We start from the raw sequence: 27,171 nt of genomic DNA on the forward strand, positions 1-27,171 counted from the left end.
TAGCCTATGGGCACCCGTTCCAATTGCTATCACTAAAAGAAATTCTTGACTATGAACTTTGAATGATACATCTATTGAGTATATCGCACCATTCTACTCAAACCTATTGTGATAGATGGCCACCCATTGATGTTTAATTTTCTCTTAAAACTTTTTATGCTCTACCTAACTTTTAGAAATGTAATCCTATTTCATTGAAACCATTTATATGCAGAAAAGTCAAAACTCAACATTGATTTATCGGCTAAGTATATGTCGGAACCTTGTTAAAGGGGTACAAGTTTGAAAATGCAAAGTGAAGTTAATCCTTTTACAGAACCTTATTAAATGTGTTTCGTGTTTTTTAGGTAAATGTGTTTCGTGTTATCAAGGTTTTCCATTATCCCACTATATATCAAAAGAAATTCTTGGCTACGAACTTTGAATGATATATCTGCTTAGTACACCACACCATTCTACACAAACCTATTGTGATATTAAAACTTTTTGTGCTATACCTAACTCTTTGAAATGTAATACTATTTCATTTAAACCATTTATATGTAGAAAAATCAAAAGTCAAGATTGATTTAATTGTTCTACTATAACCATTTGTAACTGCTACTTCCTCCATCCTATAAATATTGTCATTGAACAAATTATGTTTACTATCTAGCTATTTGTTTCTTCCTTCTTTGTTTTTCAGCTTGCCTTTCAACATACAAAATGGCAAAAGGTTCAGCTTTAGCATCCATCCAAATTTCCCTTGTGCTATTACTAGCAATCTTTGTTTGTTCAGAAGCTGATCTTCTTGACCCTTACTACTGCTGCCGTGGAAAGGAGACCAAGATTACTGTGTACCTTCAATTGTTTACGGGCGGACCAAAAACCACCAGTGTTGCAGTTGCCGGCGCCCCTGGTAGGCCCAGAACTCTCTCCGAATTTGGAACCATTTTTGTTAATGATGCTAACATGACAGAAGGCATCAGCTACAGATCTCCAACTATTGGTCGAGCCCAAGGCCTTTATATAGTTTCAGCCCGGAATGGAAACAGCTCACAGGGCATATTTTCCTTCATTTTCTCCAACTCACAATACAACGGTAGCACATTGGAATTCCAAGGACCAGGATTTAACTTACAAACAGGTGGTCCGACGAGTGAAATTCCAGTAATTGGTGGCACCAAAAAGTTTAGGCTTGCTCGGGGATATGGACTTTTTAAGATTGTTCGACAAAATCTGTCACTGAATAATACGGTTATAATGGGCAATATTACCGTAGTGTCCAATAATAAGTTTGAATAATAAAGGAAAAACCAATAATAAAGAAAGCCAATTACAGGCCATATACGTACTTGGCGGTCTATGTTTCACATGTACTTCTTGTTCACTCGACTATCTTAATAAGAAATCCATCTAGGAGGATGGGAAAAAATAACTAATAAAAGAAAAATAATAAATTAGAAAACCAAGTATAGATTTTTATCTTTATTGCGGACTTATATGTACTTGGTGATCAATGTATGACTTTTCTTCATGCACTTTTTGTTTCGTCAATATGTTCATCTTAATAAAAACACTATCGGTGTTCTTCAATTACACTTGGCTTCGCATTACATAAGCTTGTGAATGTGTTAAAATAAGATATTTGCATTTACTAATAGAGATGTGTATTGAAACTTAGATAAAATCTACTCCTAATTGTGGAATTTGCTTGAACTGATGGTGTACGTTGATTATTGCTTTTTACATATGCAAAATCCCCACTATAATGTTTTTGGAAAATTTTTTAACTATCTCCCCTGAAGTTTTTTATTATTACAACTACGTCCTCTAGGGTCTTAAAAATTTATGCTCACACTCCTTGATATTTTGAAAAGACTACAACAGTCTTCACAAAAACTTAAAATACTAAGTGACAATCACGTTGGAAAAAGGAAAAGGGAAACCCTTCTAAGCTAATGCCTCCCTATCCTAAAAGTTCCAACCCCATCTAATGTAGCACGTTATATTTCATTCCCAGTTGTGGTGAATGGATTTTTTCTGAGTTCTGTGAAGAGCTAACCAGCAAGTAGCAATGCATTTGTTAAAAGAGATCTCTTCACAAATTAATTAGAAAAAAGAAAGTAAAGTCCAAGCACCAAAAAATCGTTCGAATTGTAAAGAACTACTCAGAAATTTTTAGATAGTAGGTAATGGTGATATTTGACTTCCTTTAGCATCTAATTTGTTTTAGAAATCAAATAAGGACATTACTTGTTATGTCGTGTTTAATTTGCATTGAAAAGAATTCAGCCTGAAACTGACACACTAAACTTTTGTATTATTTCGTGTTGTGTCATGACCTGCTTAATAACAGGTTAACCCAATCCACTTATTCATGTAACCCATTAGTTTTGCTATCGAAAAGGTTTTCAATGACAAAATGCACCATAAAGATTTCAACAACAAATTAATCCAATATTGAAATACAGTAATACATAATGAAAAATAGAACTTAAAGAGTTTTCAAAGTTTTTAAAGATATGATACACAAGGAAGTCTCCTTAGTATGAAACAAGTCTCAAGTTTTAGAATTTTCAACAAAAACAAAGTCTAATACTACCATATATAATTAGACATTGAACTTATGAGTTCTTAAAACTTTTAATTTAAATCTTCAAGCAAAACAAGCAAGCCTGGCCATGAAACCATCCTTATTATAAGCATTCATTTTTCTCTTTTTTTTTAATTCTATAAAGGAAAAAAGGAAATTATTTTCAAAACAAGGAAGAAAAAAAAAAAGAAAACCAACAACAAGCATGGTGGTTTAGTAAAGTTCAGCTATTATTCAATTACTTAATTTGTTACCTGCGGCTTTGTCCAACTCAACCCATTTAAATTCCTTTCATTGACAGATCAGTCCAACAATGACCTACTTATACTCTTATTATTTTCAGGTCGCATTTGAGTTGTATTACTCCATTGTGTTAGAAATTGTCATCTCAATCTACATGTAAAAACAAGAGATCGTGTATTGCAACTTCAATAGATCAAATTCACAGAATTTTTTTTCCATCTACTACTTATCCAGTTGTTGAGCAATCTGGAATCCCTATAAATATTACAATCTGATGAACCCAAATTAGCAATAAATTCATAAGAAATCGATTAAGAGGTAAAAGAAATTCCTCTCGTATTGACAAAGGCTGCGGCAATAGTAGTTTTCTCAGTACAAAAAATACCACGACTCGAGGCTATCACTGATGCATATATATGAAACTATAGACTCCTACACAATAAGCCCTATACGGCTTTTTATCTAATATGCTAGTAATATACCCAAGATAGCTACTGACTCCTAATACCAGTAATAAAGGGAATAATCCCATACAACTCCAACACAAATTGACCAACTAACTATGACATGTAGACAACTAATAAATAAACATTAAAGATTGGTTGAAATTTCGTACAATGCCTCCTCTAAACCAAACTCTTCAAGGTTGAACATACCCAACTTCTCCTTCAATTGCTATAAAAGTAGTTTTTAATGTCAACTTCAATCTTCTTATCTTGAACCAACTCAAGTTTGAAGTGATATTTAATATCAATGTGTTTGCTGCGCCCATAGAAAAGAGGAATCTTGGACAACTCAATGGTCGATTTACTGTCACAATAAATTTTCGTAGGATCAACCTGGTTGTGTTATACAACACTAAGAATGTGACACAACCACAATTTTGAGTTGCACTATTAGCTACTGCAATATACTCCGCCTCTGTAGTAGACAAAACTATCACCTACTACTTCTTCAAATTCCAAGATAACACCCATGAACCAATAACAAATGCATAATCTGAAATGCTCTTCCTTTCAACTGTATCAACTGCTAAATCACTATCTATGTAGCCAAATAACTCAATTGGGTCATTTCTTGAATAAAATATACCTACGGCTCCGTTTGGTTCATGGGATGACATAAGATTGAATTAATCATCCTGTGTCATCCCATGTTTGGTTGCATTTTATACATGGAATGATACATCCTACCTAACCGAATTAATTCCCTATTCATGGGATAAAATAATCCCATGCGAGAGATGGAATTAGTCATCCCAGTATGACTAACAGATAGGATGATAAAATTTTAGACTAATTTACCCTTACAAAAAATACAAATTTATACTCTTATAATTATATAATCCTACTCTCACATGATAATATCATATGAATGGGCTAATTTGCCCCTACTAGTTAATTTTAAATTTTGAAACCAAGAGATAGATCTACATTTGATATGAAAACATCGAAGTCCAGTTCAATCGTCTTCATTATCAAAAAGTCGAAATACAGAAGTGCAACTCTGCTGTCGAAAGTTGAAACAGAGCTCTGACTAGTCAATGGTATTTTGGTCATATCTCAGTCTATTGAGCTTCAAATTAGATGATTCTTAAGGCATTGAAAATCTAATTCAAATGGATACAACTTTCATGTTTTGCACAAGAGCTAGTTCGGCCTCCATCTGTAAGAAAATAGCAGTTGAAGTGGTGCCAAGTGTGTAGAAGTGAAAACGCGACTACATGAATACGTGGCTTGAAGTTGCGTATTCCCTAGTCGCGTATTCCTGAATTTCAGCTGCAACTTGTGTTTTATTCACACAAGCTTTTTGACCCATTTTCCTGCAAGAATATCGGTGGAAACAGCCAAGACAGCTGCAAATGAAGCTTTACAACTCATTTCTAACTTGTTTATGGGCTCAAGACATGGTTTAAAATTTTGTCTCTTGCAAGAAGTTCCTCTATATATAGAAGCCTTTGGAGGATATTTTAATAATTTTGGAAGGCTAAAGAAACTCGCTAAAAATGTAGTTTTCACTAGAATTTTCTTAGTTCATTAGTTAGAGTAGTATAGTATAGTTAGTGTTGTTTATCCTTCTTGTATTTGTAGTTAGATTCGAATGAAGATTGAGGAGCAAAGATGGAGAGTTTGAAACTCATGTGACAAGGATGACATCTCTCCTATCACTTTCTCTTTTGTATTTAAGTTCATGTTCAACTATAATACAAGTTTGGATCTTGTTTTCATGTTTAGTTAAAGTTTATGCCTAGAGTTATGGATGAACTTGCTATATCTTGTTAGTGATGTTTACTTGGTTATTTGATGATATTATTTTGAGCAAGTTATTTATCACTTTTGCTTGTCTAATTATGATTAACCAGTCATTAATTGTGATTATCTAAAGGTGTTGAGTTTGCAATGAGAATTGAAATTTAACACTAGTTCAAGGAAGTGATAAACCTAGGGAGTTCACTCATGAGAGTAAAGGAGCACCTATGTGGCTTCAGTGACTTGTTTCATGTAACTTCATAGAAGAAATGAGTTTGCAGTTAATTTCATAACCATGAGAGTAGGTATGGCTTAGCTACAAGTATAGTTTATTCACTACGAGAATAGGTTTCACATACATTAGGAAATTACGCCATAACTAGCCAAGATAATAGCATTCACTTAACCGGTAATCTCATTTGCAAGAGGAGTAAGGAATTTCATATCTCTAGGAGCTTTCTAGTATTATTTTCCTTACTTTTATGTTTATGGTAGTCTAGATAATAAAGAAATTCAAAAATCACCGGTAATTAAAATCTTCCCTGTGGGATCGACACCTAATACCCCTATGCTCAATAAACCATTCGTATACTTGCAAAAAATCGCGTGTGGGGTATTTCGAATTTATAAATGTAAATTTTGATTGTGGATGAGTTTAATTGTATAAGTATACCCCACGCTTGTCAACTAGCTAATGGACTTCCGACCATTTTGATAGGGTTGAGGAAAGGTTAGCTGAATTAGCTTCTCACTTTGGTAGAATTCAAAATCAATTGCTTGATTTGTGTGAAATTATTTCTTCTAATGATATGCAAATTGACTCTAACATGAATGGTGGGAATGATGCATGTGAAAGTAGACATCTTTTTTATGATAATGATAATTCTAATTGTTGTTTCAATAAGAAAATGTCCATTTCACAAGATAATATCCTTGGAACTAATGACGAACTTCAAAAGATGAACATTAGTTATTCATATTTAACCCCTTTTGATAAGTGCTCTGAAGGTGTAGGTTCTAAAGATGTTATCTTTCAAGAAGGTCATGTGGACATTCCTTGGATGAGTAATCAAGTGATGCACATTTAAGATAATATCTATGAATCACTTGAGATTGGTAAGCCATTTCCATCTCTCACATCATTAGAACATGTGGCTTTTATTGTCGAGCCACCATTTGTTGATTCACCACGTCTTCTAAGGGTAGATCATGCATTAACTAAACTTCATTGAAAAATGAGGTTATATAGTCAAGCTAATGACTATAAAGAAATGCTAATTGGGATACAACCCAATATTTTGGTGATTTATGTTAATTTGGTATGATTTTATGTTTAAATTATGTGTAAGTTGTTTTGTTGTTCTTCATTTGAAAGAATTGGAAATGGAAGCAAAGATGGTCATTTGAGGTGAAAATGGCAAACTTCGATCAAGGAACTCAACCTCTCGATTTGAGTAATTGTTGTTTTTGATATGTTGAAAAGGGTTAGAATGCATGTTTTGATCATTTTATATGTGCATGTATTGATTATTTTGACAAAAGAATGATCTAGAATGCATTTTAAAAAATTGGGGTGAAGTGTGTAATTTTTAATGGGTGAAAATTTTCTGCAAAAAATTGCAGCTCAGTGATAAGTGTTTATTATAAGTGTTTTTAAGTAGCATTTTGTGCTTATTTTTTATATAAATTAGGATGTTTTAAAATGTAACTTGCTTCCTAAACTTCTAAATTTTGTGAGTTTCGATTGAGAAACTTAATGTGCAAAGTTGGTTATATTTGTAGGAATGGATGTGAATTATCAATGTTGGATCGAGATGGATTCAATTCGAACTCATTAGCACTTGATTCAACGGCAATTCGGAAAGTAGAAGAGCATCAAATACAAGTATTATTGGTGAAATGTATGAACAACACTTGGACATCTTACGAGTGATATTAGTGATGAATTGGAGCAGAAAAGAAGCAAGAAAACGTACTAGAAGACAACACGTGACCTCAAATACGCGGGCTTATGTGCCCTATTGTAGGGTCACGTATTGTGCCCTGTATTTCTACAACTTGCTCTATTTTTACACTACTTTCCAACTGAATTTTAGCTCAAAATTTCAGTTGCACAAGCTCAAGATTCCTTAGGAAAGAAAAAAAAGCTTTATGTCATATCATTTTCCACTTTTTGACTCTCCTAACATTATACATGTAAGAATCATTGAAGAGAGAGGAAGTTCTTGATAGTAATTAGTTGTAGTTTTTTCTTCTTCTCTCTAGTTAGGAACTTGTAAGAAAAACTTGGAGAACTCATTGTATCACTTATTTTGTTGAAGAAATAGAAAATTTGGGAGCTTGTTCATTACCTTGACTAAGCTTTCTCTATCTTTTTCTTTACTTGTGATTCATTATATTTGCATGCAATGAAATTATGCTCTTTATTGTCTTATATCACATGAGTAGCTAAATTTCTAAATCTAGGGAGTAGATGAAACATATAACTATTTGATATGAGTTGAATATAATTTACACTTCACTACTACAAAAATGATCTTTAGTCACACACTTAATATGACATTTTCTTAAAAGTGTCACAACAGAAAGTTAATGTAACATGCAGTAGGGAACGTCATTACAGTGACAAAGAAAATGACAAGTACGACGTCGTATCACTCTAATTCGTCCAAATAGAAGTAAAAAGTGAAAAACAAACGCGGGAAAGAGAATGGCGCTACACTGCAGCGCCATTTTTTTGGGGGAAAAATTCTAACTACTCCAATGAACCCACTGAACTTTACTCTTTGTTCATCCGAGTTCTCTCTCCTAAAATCTTCAATCACATAACTCTCTCTGAAAAAAGCCAAAATCCTTCACCCCTCTCACAACCGAATCCCTTGTTTCTTTCTCTTTCTTCTACCCGATTTTTAATTCTCCCCAATTTGAAGACAAAAATGTAATATTTGAGATCTGTCAGGCCCGAAGTGCAACGGTGGAGGACGGTGTTCATTGGAAATCGCCAACAACTCTCAGGACTTGTTCTTCTACTTACAACAACATCTGAAGGAAGATTACTACCAGGTAATCTATACATTTTAGACAAAATTGATAACTTTTTTTTATTACTCTATTTCTTCTCCGGGGACGGCGTAGGACATGGGGCAGGAGCAAGATGGGTGACGGAGGGTTGCCCAAGCGGTGCCTTGCTAAAAATCATCACCCAACTCGACATTCATTTTGGGTGCTACTCTTTTTGCCCCCTATAACTAAAATTTTAATTGGATTCATTCCTCTGCCACTCTTCGGCTGCCTCAGAGAACCTCGACTCTGGTAACAAAATTGCCGTTCCTCATTCCCTTCGCCGCCGTTAGACCCAGAAAATTGGACCTTTTGTAACTATAAAAGAATGGTGCGAATAGCTGAGGCTAGAAAAATGAGATCTTTAGGCTCATCATACGCTTGTCTGGAGTCTTTGAGTTATCAATCTCTACAAAGATGCTTAGTCAGCGGAACTGCAAAAGGGAAATCTAAAATCAAAGGATCACAGCCATTGAAGAGATCGAAGGTAACAACCAATAAAGGAACTGGGTCGGGTGATTCGAATCAGAAAGAAGGTGGGCCCAAAAGAAAATCCGAATTTGATGAATTGGTCGACGAGTGCTTGGCTTCGACTTCCCCAATCAGATTCTTGAAGCATAAGGAAAAAGCTAGGGAAGCTGAGAGAAAAGATGGGGATGAAAAGTAAGGTAATGATTACTCTTGGTTGAGGAGTATAGCAGGGTTCTGATTACGTTGGGCTTGCCAAGGAGTATAGCAAGGTTCTGATGAGGAAGCATACAGCTAGACAGGCTGCTGAGTCTGCATTCTTGAGGTGTAAGAAAGAAGCTATTGAGGCATTACTTGAGGGTCTAAAGGCTGCTACTTTGGTCCCCGATTTGACACCCTTTCCGGCGAATTGATTTATGGCCAATTTTCACCTCCTATTGAAGGGTATATCGAGAAGGTTAAGGCGGCAGCCAAGAGGAGTTCTGGCAAGGAAAAACTTAGATGATCGCCTGAAATTTTTTTTATTACTTTCTTTTTGGGTTTCTTTTTACTGCATTTACTGTCTTCTTGCTGAATTTTCTGGTTCTATTTATTTTATGGTGCATTTTCAAATTTCACTTTCTTTACAAATATGTGCATTCTCTTCTGGCTACGAGAATTCTTGCTGTAATTGAGTTTATTGTGAAGAAGAGTGACTTTTTAGTCATCTTTGCACTAGTTCATTATCCGAATGGTTATCAAATTACCTAGAATGCTTTTATGCTAGGATTTGTAGGTAGGACCTGAATTCATTTTACTAGTTCATGGATCCTGATTTGTATCTTGTTCTGTTATTGAAGTAGCTTGAAAATTTCTTGCACTGCATAGTTGTTGGCCCATAATGTAGTTGGTCTTTCTCCAACTTTTGAGACGCCAATATGTATTAGGAATAGCTGCCTATAGGCCATCCGACAACTTAACACTTGGCTAGTACCTCATGTGCCTGCCAGTACTAGTTTCTTTGCAATCACTAGAATAGGACTTTTTACTTGACCCTTTTGCGTGAGCTTGACTCCAGCCTTGTCACCCCATTTTTCTTCTTTGGGAGCTCCAGGATTTCCTAAAATGGTTAGCAATTAGGTGTTCTCTTTAAATATCTTCTGGCTTTGCTGCAAAACTTGACCAAAATTGAAGTAGATAAATTGGCTTAGAACTTCCTACCACTAACATTTGCATCATTGGTATTGAACTTGATATAGAATGCTCTGCCCATAGGATTCTAATGCAAAGTGCATCTTACATACATAGCATAATTAAGTGGTGACTAAGTCAAGCTTATTCCATCAATGCAGTTTCAAGTTGTAGCGGCCATCATCTTCGATTCCATCTAGCGAGCACTGATCGTTGATTCCCTTTCCACTTGGAGCAAATTGGAGTTGTTGGTAACCAAAAATATACATTACGTTTCTGCTACTCTTAGGTTGCCAATACGTTATAGTTCGAGGCAATTATTTCAATTGGATAGAACTTCTATTGCTGATTAGTTGGGTTGCTAATATTTTGTCCAAGTTCTCTATCTCAGAATAGTGGGGTGATTGTTACTGCAATAACATCAAGTTTCGCAAGCACCAAGGATATGAATCCGGTTTCAAGTGACTTGGCCTATTATGGTGTCTTAAAGGATATTCTGGAATTGGACTATGGTGGAGGTCGAAGAGTGGTTTTGTTTGACTGTGATTGGGTTTCTAAGGGGAAACGATTGAAACAAGATGATGGGTTTACACTTGTGAATTTTATGAATGTGAAGCGCCACCACGAACCCTTCGTTCTTGCATCTCAAGTGAAACAAGTATTTTACGTGGAGGATCCTTTGGATAAGGGGTGGAATGTTGTTATTCCAACTGTACCACGAGATGATTTGAAGATGGATCCCATAGATGTTGAGATGTACTTGCAAAGTCAGCCTTCAAGTAGTCATCAAAGAGATACATTTGATGATATTAATTGGGTTCGAGAAGGTGTCATAGGAGAAATAGTTGATACTACTAGAGTGGCATTTAGTTCCAAGGGATGATCTTTTGGTATCTTATATAAATTAAATGAATGTTATCTTTTGATTTTGCTTTAATGTCCAGTAAATTCGGTTGCTTTTTATATATTGAATTGTGGTGTATCTACATGCTTAAATTTTTTTTGCTTTGCTGTTTATTACATGTTAATATGCTATTAGCTGTACACTTTCTATTATGAATTTAAAATTGTAGTTGTACAAATATGGTGAGAACAAGAGGAGGAAAAAGCTATCGAGGATCAAGGAGCTTTCAATTGCGTGATGAAGATCCTGAAAATTTGGAAAATGAGGAAGGCATCGGTATGTTATTAATTACTAATTACTTAATATTTCAGTTAGATATAATCCATAACAATAGTTTCTATTTCATAAGATATATCATAATTGTCTATTATACTTGCAGGTGGTGGTTCTGATGATGATCAGGAGCCTAAGAAAACTCGGGGACCAACTTATATGAGACACATTTGGGGTAGACATGGTACTGACAAGTGAATTAAAGTGAAATTCAATACACTTGGTGAGCCAGTTGGTACAAATAGAAGCAAATTCAATGAATTTTTGGGAGCATTGGCAAGAATTGGAAAATATGCACCAATTGACATTGATAGTTGGCGTAAAGTTCCCAAGTCTTTAAAGAATGACATGATAGATGTAGTAAAGGTACCCATTTCTTGAACCTACTACATTAGTTGAATGCTTGTTCTCTTTTAATTGAGTGTTCAATATTACAGGAAAAATTTGATCTCCCTGTTGGCATAGAAGAACGAGTTAAGCAATCAGTAGGAAAGAAATGGAGAAGCTGGAAGCATGCTCTCAAGAAAACTTATTTCAATCCAAATGAGTCAATTGAAAGTCAAGTGCTTAAAAGACCAAAACGAGTTCTTCCACAGCAATGGAGAAATATTTTGACTAAATGGCTTTTCGAAGAGTCAAATGTATGAAATGCTCTCATAGTCGTGATCATTTTTTCTGTTTGCCTATACTTAACTATTTTTTGTTATGTTTAACTATGTAGAGAATATCTGCAACGAACAAGGAGCACCGAGAGAAGAAAAAGATGAATCATAGTACAGGGAAAAAGCCATTTGCTCAAGTTTGAGTAGAAAAGGTATAATATATAAATTGATAACAACATCTAATTTTTCATTCTGATATATTCTTGGGATGTACTATTATATGTAGGAAAAAGAGGTTGGGCATTCTCTCTCTAGAGCAGATATGTTCACCATATGCTACACTAATTCTAATGGAGTGCCATCTAGTTATGAAGTTGGGGAAAAAATGGTATGTTGTTGCTGCTTATTCACTTCATTCATAACAGGCTTTTTCTGTTACGATAAGAATGAGAATGTAGTAACTTTGAATTGTTAATTTTAGGAGGAGATGGAAAGCTTAAAAAATCAACTTCCAGAAGGAGAAGAAAATAGTGTGGGTAGGAATGACGTGTATGCAAAAGTAATGGGTGAAGAAAGGAGTGGAAGAGTTCGTACATATTGTTTAGGAGTTACACAATCTGATTTGTGGGGCGATATACCAAGTCGTTCAACATGTTTTCGCTTGGTTATGGAACAAAGCGCTGCGATGTCAAAAATGGAGCGAAGAATTCAGCAACTAGAATCAATTCAACAAGGAAGATCACAAGGACAAATTTCGCCATCTTCGCAAAGACATACTTCACAGTCATCAAATGCTATTTCTCGGCCAATACAAGTAATAAACAGTTCAATTATGACCTTCTTTAGATGCTGCGTTCACAAATGGTTTTCATGAACATGTTTGTAATTGCTATATGTTAATTGTTGAGATTCTTGTTTTGGATATCATTATTGATTGTAATGGACTGCACTTTGGTTTTGGTACTTGTTGTGGCTGTCATTTTGGGTTGGTTCTTGTGGTACTGTGTATTGAATATCTATTCAAGACTTGCTCTCTTATATGTGGTTATATGTTTTATAAAATTTGTTTTCAAGGTTGGGGATAAAGTTACAATAAGAAGCATGGTTGATTCGTCCAAAATTTGTGCTGTTGGAGTGGTTAGAAATTTGGATCCAACTGCTGAAGTTGGTGACATACCTTTGGGATCACATTGGTGTGAAGTTCATGTGAATGTGCCTGTGGAGAATGATGAAGAGCTAATGAGGCCATACCATAATTTTCTCAAGATTGGAGATGCAATTGGAGTAGCTATTGCTTGGCCAATAAACCTGGTAATTTTTTTATCTTATCTTTATCATTTGGTTAACTTAGTTTTTATTTATTTTCTAACATTAAAACTGTAAAAGAAGAGCTGTAGATGTGATTGTAACTTCTATTTCTTGGTTTATGACACTTGTAGGTGATTCTTGAAGAAAACTAAAGGATCGTCCTTGGGTCAAATGGCTATTTTTTGAAGACATTGTCAATGCGTTTTTTGTTGAGTTCTTGTTGAACTATTTCTTCTTTGATATGTATTGGCAATGCTACTGTAATACTCATAACTTTTGAAAAATCTCTGAATTGGCATGTAATGTGTTGACATAGCAACAATGTCAGTTGCTTGGATTCAGTACTTTTGCACTATTTTGGCTACTTGTATTGCAGTAATTACTATGAAAATGTAAATCGCCTTGGTTTTCCTTTATAAGGTGGTAGTAATAACTTTATTATTCCAAAAATTAGAATCTATATTGTGTAGGCAGGATGAAATGTGATTCTGCTTTTGGGTATAAAATCTCGGATAGGATACAGGGCTAATGCAATATGATGTATTGACACTTAAAAGTGTCACCACTTCGAGCTTTGCGGTTCATAATATTCACAAAATTTCATGTTAACAAGTGTCAGAACAATCTGATCTAGTTACACCATGAAAGTGTCATAATATTTCATTCTACTTATACGGCAAATGTGTCATAATATCTTATTGTACTTACATAATATAAGGGTCATGATAGATCCAATAAATGACAGGCATCGAGTATCACTTTAGATTCATATAACCTTAGCTGTTCTCTAGCATTTCTTGTCATTTAAAAGTGTCATTAAAACGATAAATAATAACATTTATAAATGCCAATAGAACTACAAATTAGGACTCGTACACCTGTCATGAACTTATAGTGACGCTGGAATGGACGACGTTTCTAGCAGAGCGTCATTATAGATCAAACGTCATTACATCGAGCTATAATGACGCTTTTAAATGTCATAAAACGACATTTTTTGTAGTAGTGCTTGTTATCTCTTGTATTAACTTATCCATTTATGCATGTTTATTATTTGTTGTTGCTTGATCACCAATAGCAAGTGTTTAGTTGTTTTTATTCAATGAAAATTGGCAATAATGATAGAACAACATAAATGGAGCGTAAGAAGTAGACTCATGAGAATAGAGATACATTTAAGTGGAATAACTTTGCATTTCATATAGAAAAAAAGAGTAGATCTAGTTATTCACCATGAGAATAGGGAAAACTAGACTATTCTAAGCCACTACATCATGAGAGTGAATTTTGGTGAGTATGGAAATGAATCTCTAATTAAACAAGAGTAGTAACAAGAGGTGAATCTATTTATTCATATCTTTTGTGCCATAAGTGGACTCTATTTCCTTAGACTCAAGTATTTAGTGGAATTTCTCCATTATTATCTTGCAAGTCATTTAGTTAAAATAGTTAGTTAGTAAGTATTGTTATTTTTACTGTCTTTATTCGATAGATAGAATAAATAATAGAGCAAGTAAAGGACCTAGTACTTGAAATAGTTGCTCCTCATGAGATCGACTCGATATATGCCCTAAACTACTATTTGACCTATATATTTGTAGTCAAACGGGTATATTTTTGGATTAAACTTGCACTTGTATTGAGATCTCATCAAGTTTTTGGTGTCATTGCCAAGGAGCGGCAATATTAGGATCTAACATGCTTTATTAATTTAGACATTTTCTTTGTTAGTTAGTTAAGCTGTTCTATTTCAAATGAACAAGATTCATTCTTTTTTTAAACTATGAAGTTCCACCCTTCTTTTCTATACAGCGACATAACCATAACAAGTCTTTTGTAGTGTTGCTACAAATCCAAACCTCTACCATAAAGAAATCAAGAATTGTGACTCCTCCTTTTCAGTACCTCAACAAGGAGTTAGTTTATTTTTGCAAAGTTAGGGAATTCCTTTTTTTGCTCATATTGCCTCTCTAATGGATTTGATAGGAGGAGTTTCTACTTCTGACCTATTCACTTGAATCGTTTCATTCAAAATTGTATAACAACTCTGCTCCATATACCACTCATGCACCTAACAGAAAATGTAAAGAAACAAACTACCTCAGTCACTGGATAAATTCCATAATTTTTCAAATGGAAAGCAGTACAAGCTTTCAATATGACAGAGTCATACATTATTGACTGGAAAGATAAGCCATACATGGTTCTTTATTGTGCTTGCTTAAAACTGAAATTAAGTAGAGGTAACGGACTTGAGAATATAGTGTACTTATAGGATCAAAACTGTTACGCCTCATTTGATTACTCCCTACCAGAATGCTTTTGTAAAGGGGAGGCACATGGTTGACAACCTGACTATGCATGAGATCATTAAGGGTTATACTAGAGCAGGGGGAAAGCCAAGAGCTATCATTAAAATTGACATTCTGAAGGTTTAGACACTTTGTGTTGGGATTTTTTTTGGTAGTAATGGAGGTTCTGCGATTTGCTCATCAATATATTCTGTGGACCTGAAATTGTGTCAAAACTACCCAATTTTCTATCAACCTTAATGGCTCTTTAGAGGGATTCTTTAGAAATGTACGGGGACTAAGGCAAGGGGACCAATCATCCCCATACCTGTTTCTTATTGCAATGGAAGCTTTTTCTGCTTTGTTTGAGTGGCGTATCAAAGAACAGGGATATGATTATCGTTCTCATTGTGATTCATCTGTCCCATCTTGCTTTTGCAGATGACCTGTTCAGTATTTTTGCTGCTACTCATAAGTCTTATAGTACTATTATCAAATCTTTTCAAGAATTTGGTACTTTTCAAGCCAAAATTTGCAAAAATGCCTAGTTTTTTTTTGTAGGGGTCTCTGAATTCTTGGCTAATGATCTTTGTCAACAAGTGCAAATGCCTAGAGGAGACCTACCTGTACGGTATTTAGGTATTCCTCTCATCAGTTCAAGGTTCTCTCTGAAGATTGTCAACCCATTTTCACTAAATTGCAATAGAGAATTCTTGGTTGGGCGCCTTGCAAAAAGGTGAGTTATGGTGGTAGATTACAATTGATTAAATCAGTACTCTCTGGTATACATCTCTATTGGTCTAGTGTTGTTATCTTGCCTAAATATGTTATTAGGAAGACTGAAAGCATATTGCCTTCCCTTTTGTGGGCTGGTGAAACTAAAATGCATAATAGGGCACAGGAAAGCTGGAAGGATGTTTGTGTTCCTAAGAAAGATGGTGGACTTGGCCTTTTTTATTTAACTTTGTGGAACCAGTGTTTAGTATTGAAATTGTTGTGGAATATTTGCCGTAAAAAAGACACTTTGTGGGTTAAATGGATCCATGAAATTCTGCTAAACGGTGCTTCTATATGGGGAATAAAAATTCCATCTGATTGTTCTTGGGTAGGGCTCAAGCTATTAAAACTAAGGGGGTTAGCTCAGCCTTTCATTAAGAAGATTGTGGGGAATGGCTTGCAAACAAATTTCTGGTTTGACTTTTGACAACCTCTAGGACCGTTGTACCAGGAAATTTCTACTCAATTATTGTCTTGTTCAAAAAATGAGGATGTGCTGGCTAAATATATATGATAGGCAATGGAGTCTGGAGGAAGGAGAATGAGTAGAGAGGTCAAAATACTACAAGAAGCTACACCTTTAATTTTTGTGCCTATGCTAAGAGCATGATGATCAAATTGTGTGGTTTGGAAATTCTTTAGGGATGTTTACTGTAAATGATGCTATGAAAACAGCGGCATAGTTTAGTATGGTATAAAAATCACACTCTTAGACATGCTTTTACATTGTAGTTGGTGTGTAAAAAAAGACTTAGTGCACTGGACAGATTGAGGAAATGGGGTGTTCAAGTGGATTCTACCAAAATCTCTCAAAACTTAGTAACACTTTAATGGTAATTAACGTCTCTCTTATGACATCATTTTAGAATATGGAGCCTTCTCCATTTATGCCTCCATTTATGCCTTGCGAAAACATTACACGGATCATCCTCAAGCTCTTGTAGGTATATGGCATAATAACTAGAAAATTTAAATTTCTTGTTATACAGAACATTTTACCACCCACTGTTTCAAAGATAACTTGACCAGTGGATTCTTTTTTTTTTTTCCAGAAATGTTAGATAATTTCATTGATATGTTGAAAACTATACAATTGTTGAGAAAATGCCCAAATTGACTTTACAAGTGCACCTTGGCACTAAGAGTGTAGCCACTCTTCATCAGAAGAAATGCTTAATGCATGCATACTAACTAAGTCAACCCTTTCCTCTGTTAAAGTAGTGGACAAAAAGAATGAGCATTTTGTAAATATTGAGCACAAATTTCTGATTTCCTCCAAGTGAGAGTGCATTGCCATGTCTTTGGAGTTACTGGTTTGGATCATTTTCAACAACCGTTCCTGCTTAACCTTGATCTGAATCTGCTTCCACTCCTTCTCTCTTGCCTTACATAGAGCTAATTTAACAGCCACTGCTTGGTTCCTTAGTTTGTTACCATCAGTAGCTTCTTTGAGTGCCCACTGAGCAAGAATTTGTTTGTTAACATCCTCTGCTACTATTCCAATCCCTATGTCCCAGCCTCCCATCCTATGTTGTACTGCAATATTTAGATGAATGGTGTCTGCATCCTCCTTCCTCTGTCCCTGTAGTTCATCTGCTCTTGGCGTTTCCAGCATGCTCATCCTTTTCTCTTGATCCTTAGCTTCTTTGTATTCCATCCATTCATTCTGTGCTTTCTGTATTATCTTCAAAGGATGTTGCTGCACATTGTTGAACATTCTGTCATTTCTTGCTTTCCAAATCTGCCATAGGATATTAGCTGTTAAGGCTATGTGTTCCATTCCCTCACTTCTGTGCCTAGCTTCTGTTACTGAGCTCCACCACTTCTTAAAGTCTCCTCTCTGGTCTTCAATTCCATCCCAATGTAATGGAGTTAGATGCCATGTTTCTTTAGCTATCCTGCATTGGAAGAATAGGTGTTCAACAGTCTCAATGTCTTCTCCACAGCAATTACATATAGGTGATCCTATTTTGATTCTACTGTATATGATTTCATTCACAGGTAATGCAATGTTCAAGCACTTCCACAAAAACATCTTTATCTTATGTTTTAGATTTAGATTCCACAAAATTTTCCAAGGTTTATTGTCTCTCAGGCTTGTTCCTTCTTTCTAGCTTTCTTTTTGCTAATCATTCTTCACCAGTTCCTTATAAGCTGAGGCCACTGTATACTCCCCATTCCCATTGTGTGTCTCAAAGAGCCTATTTTCTTTTATCAACCAAACTGAGGGTATCCTCATAATTCTTTTAGCTTCCTCCTCCTTGAACAGCTTAAATAAGAGGGGTCTTTTCCATCTGTAGTTCTGGATCAGCTCTTCCACTCTATTGACTGTGCAATGTTGTGGCTTTGCTGAAGTCGGCTTCCCTTGGGAATTTCCTGGTATCCATTTGTCCTCCAATATCTTAGTGCTCTTGCCATTTCCAGTTTTCCTATAAGTTCCTTTTTCCACCAAGTTCCTTTCACCCATCAAACTCTGCCAAATCCAAGAAGAGTTCTGCTTGATTTTGCATCTGAATATTGACTCGTGTGGGTAATATTTGGCTTTTAGCACTTTAGATACTAAAGAATTAGGAGTTGTGACCATCCTCCATACTTGTTCTCCCAATAGAGCTCTATTGAAGCTTTGCAAGTCCTTAAATCCTAGTCCCCCTCTATCCTTCTACTATGTCATCTTTTTCTAGGAGCACCAGTGCATTTTCTTCTTCCCATTCTCTTCTCCCCACCAAAAGTTTGCCATCATAGTACTTAATTCCTTGCATAATCTGATTGGCATCTTGAAGCAAGACATGATATAAGTAGACAGTGCCATGGACACTGCTTTCAGCAAAACTTCCTTCCCTGCAGTGCTAAGGAGTTTATTCTTCCATTGCTTCATCCTCCTCTCACATTTATCCTTTATAAAGCCAAAAATTTGCTGTTTTGTCCTTGTGATGACCATTGGTAACCCTATGTATTTCCTTTGAGTCACAATCTGTACACCACCAAGTTGTGAACTTATCCTCTCCTGTGTTTGTTGTGGGACATTCCTGCTAAAGAACACTGAAGATTTTTTCATATTGATCACCTGTCTTGAGCTTTTCTCATAATTCTTCAGAATTTGTTTGAGCTCCTCCGCCTCCTTTGTGTTTGGCTTGCTGAAAATTAAGGTATCATCTGCAAGAAAGAGATGCGTTATTGATGGCCCTTGTCTACAAATCTTCATCCTTGTTATCCTTTTTTCCCTTTCTGCCTTCCTTAGTAGGTTGGTGAAGCCTTCAGAGCACAACAGAAACAGATAAGGAGATAGAGGATCTCCTTGTCTGGTTCCTCTTGCAGGTGTTACATAGCCCTTTGAGATCTCCATTGATGTTGAAAGAGTAGTTGACAGATGACACACAGCTTATTATCCATTTGATCCAGATTTCGTAGAATCCCATCTTTCTCATGATTTCTTCCAAGAACTTCCACTCCACTCTATCATGTGCTTTTGGCATGTCTAATTTTAAAGCAGAAAATCCCTGGTCCACTTGTCTCTTATTTTTTAGGTAGTGCAAAAATTCATGAGAGATGATGACATTATCTATAATCTGCCTACTTGGTACAAAAGCAGCCCGGTACCTACTAATACAGACATTGAGGACTTTCTTAAGCCTGTTAGACAAGATTTTAGATATTATTTTGTACAGGACTCTGCAAAGGCTAATATAGCCTGCTGTTTTCTCCATGAATCCTAACAAAGCTCCTAGCATTGATGGGATGAGTCCTCTATTTTCTCATAAATTCTGGTACATCATTAAAAAGGACATAGTTCAAGCTATCCAAACATTCTTTCATACAGGTCTAATGCTCAGGTCTTTGAACCACAATGTCATATCTTTAGTTCCTAAAGTGGACTTGACCAATGGATTCAAGGTGGATTTATCTTCATATGTTTATTTGATAATGAGTTTTTCAATTGATTGCTAATCTAAAATAATTTAAATAATTATTTTGAAAAAAACCATCAATTTTCCATATATATATATATGGAGGAGTCAAATGTGAATCCTTACCTTTACAAACTCCATTCTTAGGACAAAACACTCCCATTAATGTCATGTTTTTCAAGAAATTTAAATATCTAGTTTTAATAATTCTTGAAGTGTCAAGGATACAAGGATTTAAATTTCTTGGAGTTAATAAGATAGCCCTATTTATTTTGTCTATCTTCTTTATTTGTAGGTTAATTACCGACCAGACTAAGCATAATGCCTTAGACTTGATTTCCATCCATATCACAATCAAAATAGTGTTTAAATAACATTGGCAGAAATTGTTTAAGTACATACTTCACCTCCAAGGCTTCACTCACAAGATATAAAGATTGCCAATATACAATATCTATATGTATCTTAATGTTTCCTTAAGATACACCATTTAGATGTAACCAATCAAGTACTAGTTTTATTCATTTGCAATGTGTGAGAACCCAAAAAATTTTCACATTTTCTCAACATTATTTTATTTCTTTACCTATATTTTACACTTTCCTTGGAAATATTAAAATTTCTATGCATTTTTACAAGTAAGTATAGTTTTAAAATTATTTTCCTAGTATGAGTTAGTGTACGTTAATTTGAAGTGCGTTATAGACGTGGGACCCGCTAGTGCGTTAAGTGCGATAAATTTTTGCCGATTAATTGAAGTTTTGTATCAAGAAATATTATTTTACAAGGTGCTAGGAAATAATTAGAGGTTACCTACAGGGATTAACCATTGGAAGACAACAAGATGAGAATTAACCCTTGGATGCCATTTGTCACATAACCATTGGACCTTGACTTTGACTTGGACTTGTCTTAACCTTTACTAAACCAAATTTTGACCCAATTTCTTTCCATTTTCATTGTCTTGGCCGAAATTTATGGAGAGGAAAGAACAAGAGAGAGTTTCTTCAACTTCAACTTCAATTCTTGCTCAAATCTTGAGTTTCAACCGATTAATTTGCAAACTACTCCATAAAACTTACTTCCCAAGTAGTTTCCAAGGTGTTTGTGGAGTTATTTTTGGAGGACAAAGCCTAAGCTACCATCTTTCTTAGGGAGATAAGGTAAATTGTCAAAAAACTCCTTCTTTACTTCAATTAATGGGCAATTTGTGGTTATAGTTGTTGAATTAGTAATTTTGTGAGAGAATTATATGGGTTGAAGTAGGTTTATGAAAATTTCAGTTTCTTGGTGAATTTTCTGCCCTAATATGAAGATTAATGATTAGTTATGGTTTGATAGCTTTGATATGTGTAATAGCTAGTGTTTAGATGTTAGTTTACTTGGCCTAAAGAAATTTCTGGTTTGTAAGCATAAATTCCAGCTTGGATGATAACCTGCCCTGCTTCTGCCCGGTTCTATTTCCCCATGTTAGAGGCCGAAATAGCCTTAGCACAAAACATGAAGGTTGTAGAGAATGATTTTTTATAATTTTCTACAAAATTTCATCTCAATCGGAGCAACATAGCCTGTGAAATGACCGAAATACCCTTGACTGCCCATAACCCCTATTTTCGCAGACAATTTTCTATCTTCGTGGGATTTTCAATTTTTCACTCTGAAAATACATGATTTAGCTTTGGAGGTATTCATAAGAAATGTAGGTATATGTCTTGGCTTCAAAACACCATAAGATACACCTCAATCGAACTTCGGTAGCCTGAGTTATTGTCGTTGAATCATAGTGCAGTTAACTAGTCTGATTGTGAGATGCTGGTTCTGTAATTTGGAATTTTGACTTAGATACACTACAAACTGGACTGAGTTGTTTTCATAAAAGTTGTAGCCCTCTGTCTTAGCTTCGAAACGGTATAAATTGCACCCCAATCCAATAAGCGTAGTTTCGGTTGTGTCCGTTACGCAAAATAACGTCAAATCTGTCTTTTGTTTTCCAACTTAAACTTCATTTCCGCACATGTTCCTAGCTTGATTTTGTACTTATATGACTCTAAGCCTATTGAACGGATATTATAATGAGCTTACATTGTGAATGACTTTGGGACTGATTGAGGAAAAATGAAACCATAAATGGCTGGAAAATAGGTAAATCCAAAGGACGTGCTGCCCAAATTTGCACCCGAAGGCTAGGTAGATGTACTCTTTTCACTTCCAAAACTATATTTATACTTTGTACCAGTAAATATTCAGATTTTCTTTGGTTCACCTAAACTTTGAGGGTTTAACTGTAAAATTTTCTCTTGGTTATTATTAGGGTTTGTTTAGCTTCCTTTTCATATGATTTTACCCAAGACACTTGTTATACGTTATTTCTTTGCATATGAGTTAGGTTCAGACCGAACGAAGAGCTTTACGCAAATTTGAACAACTGTCTTTTCATATCCGGTCGTATTTTGAAGTGGCACTATTAATTTATTTTCAATGGAATTTTCTAAAAACCTTTTTGGTATGATTTTGTGTTTGATTTGGGGGAAAACTCTTAGTTACTAATGTCCTCTAATCGAAATATACACTTTTCACCTTAAAACTCATATTTATGTATTGCACTAGTAAGCATTCGGATTTTCTATGAATTACTTAAACTTTCGATGAATGAACTGTGATAGTTTCTCTTGGTCGTCCAAGAATTATAATAGCAGTGAAGTTTCTACCTTAATTTTGAATCAACCTTATGTCAATTCAAATAGTAAATTCAAACTTTCTTATGGGCAAAGGTTGCAATAAATGCATAGAGTTTACATTTCTTAATCATAAGACTAGTAATCTAAAATAATAAATTGAAGAAATAAATTCATACCTCTAGGCATAAAAATATCTCTTAATTTATTGTCTATTTTACTATTTTATATTTATTAATCTCACCAAAATAATTACCTCCCTATAAGGTTAGGTAACTATATTAATGAATTAATTGCGACTTAATCTAGTTGCCACTTTTCACTAAACAATATCTGAGAAAGAAATACAAAATATCTTCAGACACCAACGTACTTAAAATGCAATGGCTACTCCTAAATACATGATGTTATAAGAAAACTTATTAGAAATGTCAACTCATCAAACTGATAATTTCAATCACCAAACTGTATGTGATGAAAAGTATTTCGCATCAAATATTTGAGATGTTGTGCCTACTGTCGAATACAGAGTTCTTAGCACGGCATCTAATAATTTGTCAATAATCGAAAATTTTTATGTTGACTAATTTTCATTGAATTTCCTTTTCCTTTTATTATTTAATATAATCACTTGATTTTATGTTATTAAAGTTCTTCACACCCTATATTTGAGATGCTATGGCTACTCTCAAATGCATGATGTAAGAAAATTTCTAATGGAAATTCATAAGAGTTAAGTAGTCAACTTGTTGACTAGGAATCTTTGATTTTAATCATTGAAGTATATGTGGTCAAAATTGTAGTATGCCAAATGTTTGAGATGTTGTGGCTACTCTCAAACATATAGTTTGCTAGACTTTATAAGGATAAAAATAGTCAACTAATTTTTTATTTCAACAAAAGAATTTCTTAATTTTCTTTTCCTTCCATTCATTTTAATCACTAATTTCTATGTGATTAAAACATTGTATGCATCAAATAGTTGAGATGCAAGAAAAACTTTATAAAGGAAATTATATGAAATTCGAATGTAATCAACCACACCATAATATGAAACAAGCGACCCTAATTATAGTGTACAAAGACACTACATAATACCACATAATAACTAGAATATAGAGGCATAAGAAACTGAATATTGAAATCAATTATTAATTACTGGAAAATAACTCTAAAGTTGCAAATTGTCTCATATTATGATTTTAGAATATAAGAATCATGTGGTTTAATGAGTAAAACCATACCAATAACGATTCTAATAAAAATTCAAAAATTCTATTCTTTTAATGGCAAACCCCATACATAGCAGAGGGACGTCACTCCTAAATTTTATTAATTTCTTAAATGCAAATAAATACAAAATAGTGGGATGTAGGCTCGAACGTCCAAACAGTACATGATAAAATTAACTTGAAAAGCAATTATTACAAAGCGCCTTCTAATGGCTGGAGTTCCTATCCTATCTAGAAAGAGAGCCCCTCTTGCCACACATGGAAGATTTGCTGGAGAAGAGTAAAACTTAAGTGGATAAATATTAGCCCCTACCTGAGACAAATAGTCAGCAACCTGATTCCCCTCTCTGTAACAATGAGAGACCATAGAAGAAGAAGAAATGAAGATTCAATAGTCGCATAAGGCCATAAACATTACTAACAAAATGATAGTATATTAAATGGCATATAGGGCTATATTTATCTTGATGAGTCCATAAGATAGTATATGGTCACAAAAATTCTTTACATGAATCTTAATAGTTTATTAAGACATTGAATAATCACCCAAGAGAGTTGTGACCATGTCAAAGAATTAACATATAATATGGTTCATAATAACACAAAAACATAAAAGTATTAGTCTTAAATCACACCAGATTCAAGTGCCATAAAAATTATTATAAAACTTGTGCATGGGATTAACCATTAGTTCTTAATTATTGAGACAATGGAACTATATATCCCATGACAAACAAGATTTGATTCGTCATATCTTTATATGAATCTTTGTAACTTTTATCATATTACCAATAAATCAAGAAGTTATGGGCTAACAACATGGCTAGAAGGTTGCTTTGATATCATATGTTAATCTAAATATGTACATATGAATGTACTAGGCAGTAGATATCTAAAAATAGGCTTATTTCCGACCACTATTGTCAAGCACAAATTACTATCATCTGCCTCCTTGTCTCATTGCCTTCTTCTTGTCTATTCTAATAAAATAAAATATATAGAAGAAGAATTTAGAGTAAAAAAGCTTCTAATGTGACAACCCCACCTTCCCCTAAGGCGAACCAGAGGGGTTAACGGACTGCCTGCCCAACTCTCGCCAGGACTAACGGAGCAGTTTAGAGCGATCTATTGCGTTCCGGAACTTATAACGCGCGTAAACAAGTCAAAATGGCAAAATAACCCAAAATAAAAAAAAATGAAATCCGGAGTCGGCCATGAATAGTAACCGACCCGTCAGCACCCAACCAAATACCAAGCAAACATTCACATCTTGAAACTTAGCACTTACAAGCCAAAATGGCATATGAAAATTTCTCAAAATTAATACATGTACGGTTGCCAAAATAAAAGTGAAAACGGCCCCAATGGCACATTTAGGGTTTCAATTCATAAACTATACAAAAGAGATATTCATCTAGTTCATTCGGCAACCAATTATCAAAAGTCATTCCAAAAGCAGACAGATTCCTGTAAGGAAAACAAAAGGAACGGGGTGAGCTAATTGCCCAGAGAGAATACTATCATTCAAGCAACCAAGTACATATAAGCATCAAGCTTTTCATTCAATACATTAAAAGTAAGCAAAGGCACACATCACATGTGGTGATAAAAGGATACGGGTGGCTCTCAAGAGCCCTTTTCCCTCGTTTGCATTTCTTGATCGAACTTCATTGACTCTCCGTCAATTCAAAAGTAATCAACTGTAGACTCCACTTTACTTCCATTCTTTCCACCCAACATACCCCTACCGGGCTCGAACTCCAAACACTTGCACTTTGGTATTACTCGAGTAAACCGGAATCGAGAGTCTCTCATACTACAAGATTCCATATAACACTTTCCCCAAGGATCATTAATTGGCACGACCAAACTCTCACCGGCTCGATTCAATCAACTACCAATGGGGTTGAGCTCAAAGATAACAATTGTAGTCGTTGGATACTCGTCCAAACGACACCAAGCCATGTACTTTCATTTCATGTAACATGTCATATAACATTCCAATAACATGGTAAACAATAAGTGAGAGTGATAAAGTACGCTCTCACTTCAATCAATTCACATTCAATTCACTTCAAGCAATTCACATTCAAAGCCATATAGTAACACACAAGTGAGTAGTACACTCACCAAGCTTGCAAATGAGGTTTCATGCACTTCCGTCAAAAGAACGTCGTGCACCAACGTCACGCCCTAAAATATGCAAACAAGTACAATGAGACTCGATAACGAGTCATAAACCAATGCCAAATACGACCCCAATAGGGTTCCATAAGCATATACAAGCATTAGAGAAAACCAGAAAATCCGGAAATGGATTTAGTTTTGCCCAGAAAAAAATAGTTTTTGACCTCTTTTTCCGGTAATGGTACCCAAGGCACTACGATTACCGGATGAAGGTGTAAGATACACCGTTTCGAATTTAAAAGACAGGGCTACAACATTACAGAAGGTCACTCAACCCAATTTCGAGTGCAACCATGTCAAAAATGCAAGATACTACACCAAAACCGTAAAACAGATTCACAGAACGCATTCTAGCGGAAACATCATAAATCAGGCTATCTAAGTCCAAATCCAGAAATTCCAAAACCAACTGAAAGCTAAGAAACAGGGCGACATTTCATCAGAAGGCCTCAACAACCAATTCGGAAGCAATTCCAGCCAAAACAACCAATTACAGGCGCAATTCTTACATTCGGGTAAAACCAGGACAGCAAGGGTAATTTCGACTTTTCTCATTCTACGCTACTCCGATTGACCTGAAATTTTGTAGGTACCTCTAAAATGTCATTCCCTAAAACTTTCATGTTTTAAGCCAGGCCAATTCGGCCTCTAACTAGGAGCTACAAAACCGGGCAGAATGTTCCCAATAAAACCCTAACTTTCTACAATTTCCTCCAAACCAGAAATTGGTTGCAATTATCCACTTTTTCCACCTTCTAGAGTCATTATACATCATTTCCAATCATCATAGATAACCATACAATCATGTTCATATTAAAACAGAAAATCACCAATAAATAAAAAACTTCACTACTTCAACCACAAATCAAGATGTAATCCATAAAGTTTCATCAGATACCACCACTAATCATAAATTAGGCATCATTAGAGGAAGGAAAGTGGTTCTTCACAACTCACCTTAGAAACAAGAGAGAGAGAGAGCAATAGGTCATCTTAGCTTTCCAAATAACTCCACAAATCAACTCACTAACACTTCCTTAAGTGTTTCAATGGAGCAAAAACAAAAGCTAATGGTTGATTTAGAAGATTGGAGCAAAGATTGAAGCAACTTAGAGAGTTTTCTTTCTTTCTTTCTTGAGAGTAAGAGTCGGCCACCAGAGAAGAGAAAATGGTGAAATTTTGGTTAATTTTGTGATTTATTTGGTCAAATAGAAAAAGGTGAATAGTGGTCTTATGTAAGAACCAATCCTAT

General features: G+C 35.0%; 2 protein-coding genes across 2 annotated transcripts; both read left to right on the top strand.

Moving 5' to 3' along the window:
* The first annotated feature begins 705 nt into the window (after nucleotides 1-705).
* On the top strand, nucleotides 706-1,284 carry LOC113750630 (dirigent protein 2-like). Its single transcript, XM_027294587.1, has one exon. It carries the CDS (start codon nucleotides 706-708, stop codon nucleotides 1,282-1,284), a length of 579 nt encoding a protein of 192 aa, XP_027150388.1.
* A 9,564-nt stretch (nucleotides 1,285-10,848) lies between these two features.
* LOC113750631 lies at nucleotides 10,849-13,004 on the top strand. Its single transcript, XM_027294588.1, has 9 exons — nucleotides 10,849-10,945; nucleotides 11,049-11,126; nucleotides 11,175-11,308; nucleotides 11,380-11,505; nucleotides 11,664-11,741; nucleotides 11,831-11,932; nucleotides 12,026-12,358; nucleotides 12,619-12,855; nucleotides 12,984-13,004. Exons 1-9 carry the CDS (start codon nucleotides 10,849-10,851, stop codon nucleotides 13,002-13,004), a joined length of 1,206 nt encoding a protein of 401 aa, XP_027150389.1.
* The last annotated feature ends 14,167 nt before the right edge of the window (nucleotides 13,005-27,171 follow it).

This window comes from Coffea eugenioides, chromosome 10 (assembly GCF_003713205.1).
Source record: "Coffea eugenioides isolate CCC68of chromosome 10, Ceug_1.0, whole genome shotgun sequence".
In the NCBI taxonomy this organism is placed as follows: Eukaryota; Viridiplantae; Streptophyta; class Magnoliopsida; order Gentianales; family Rubiaceae; genus Coffea; species Coffea eugenioides.

What these genes read in the sequence shown, in the direction of transcription:
- LOC113750630 (XM_027294587.1), top strand. Translation starts at nt 706, where the DNA reads ATGGCAAAAGGTTCAGCTTTAGCATCCATCCAAATTTCCCTTGTGCTA.
- LOC113750631 (XM_027294588.1), top strand. Translation starts at nt 10,849, where the DNA reads ATGGTGAGAACAAGAGGAGGAAAAAGCTATCGAGGATCAAGGAGCTTT. An exon ending in GGAAAATGAGGAAGGCATCG is followed by an intron (nt 10,946 to 11,048) that starts GTATGTTATTAA and finishes TTATACTTGCAG; the next exon opens with GTGGTGGTTCTGATGATGAT. An exon ending in GGAAAAAGCCATTTGCTCAA is followed by an intron (nt 11,742 to 11,830) that starts GTTTGAGTAGAA and finishes TATTATATGTAG; the next exon opens with GAAAAAGAGGTTGGGCATTC.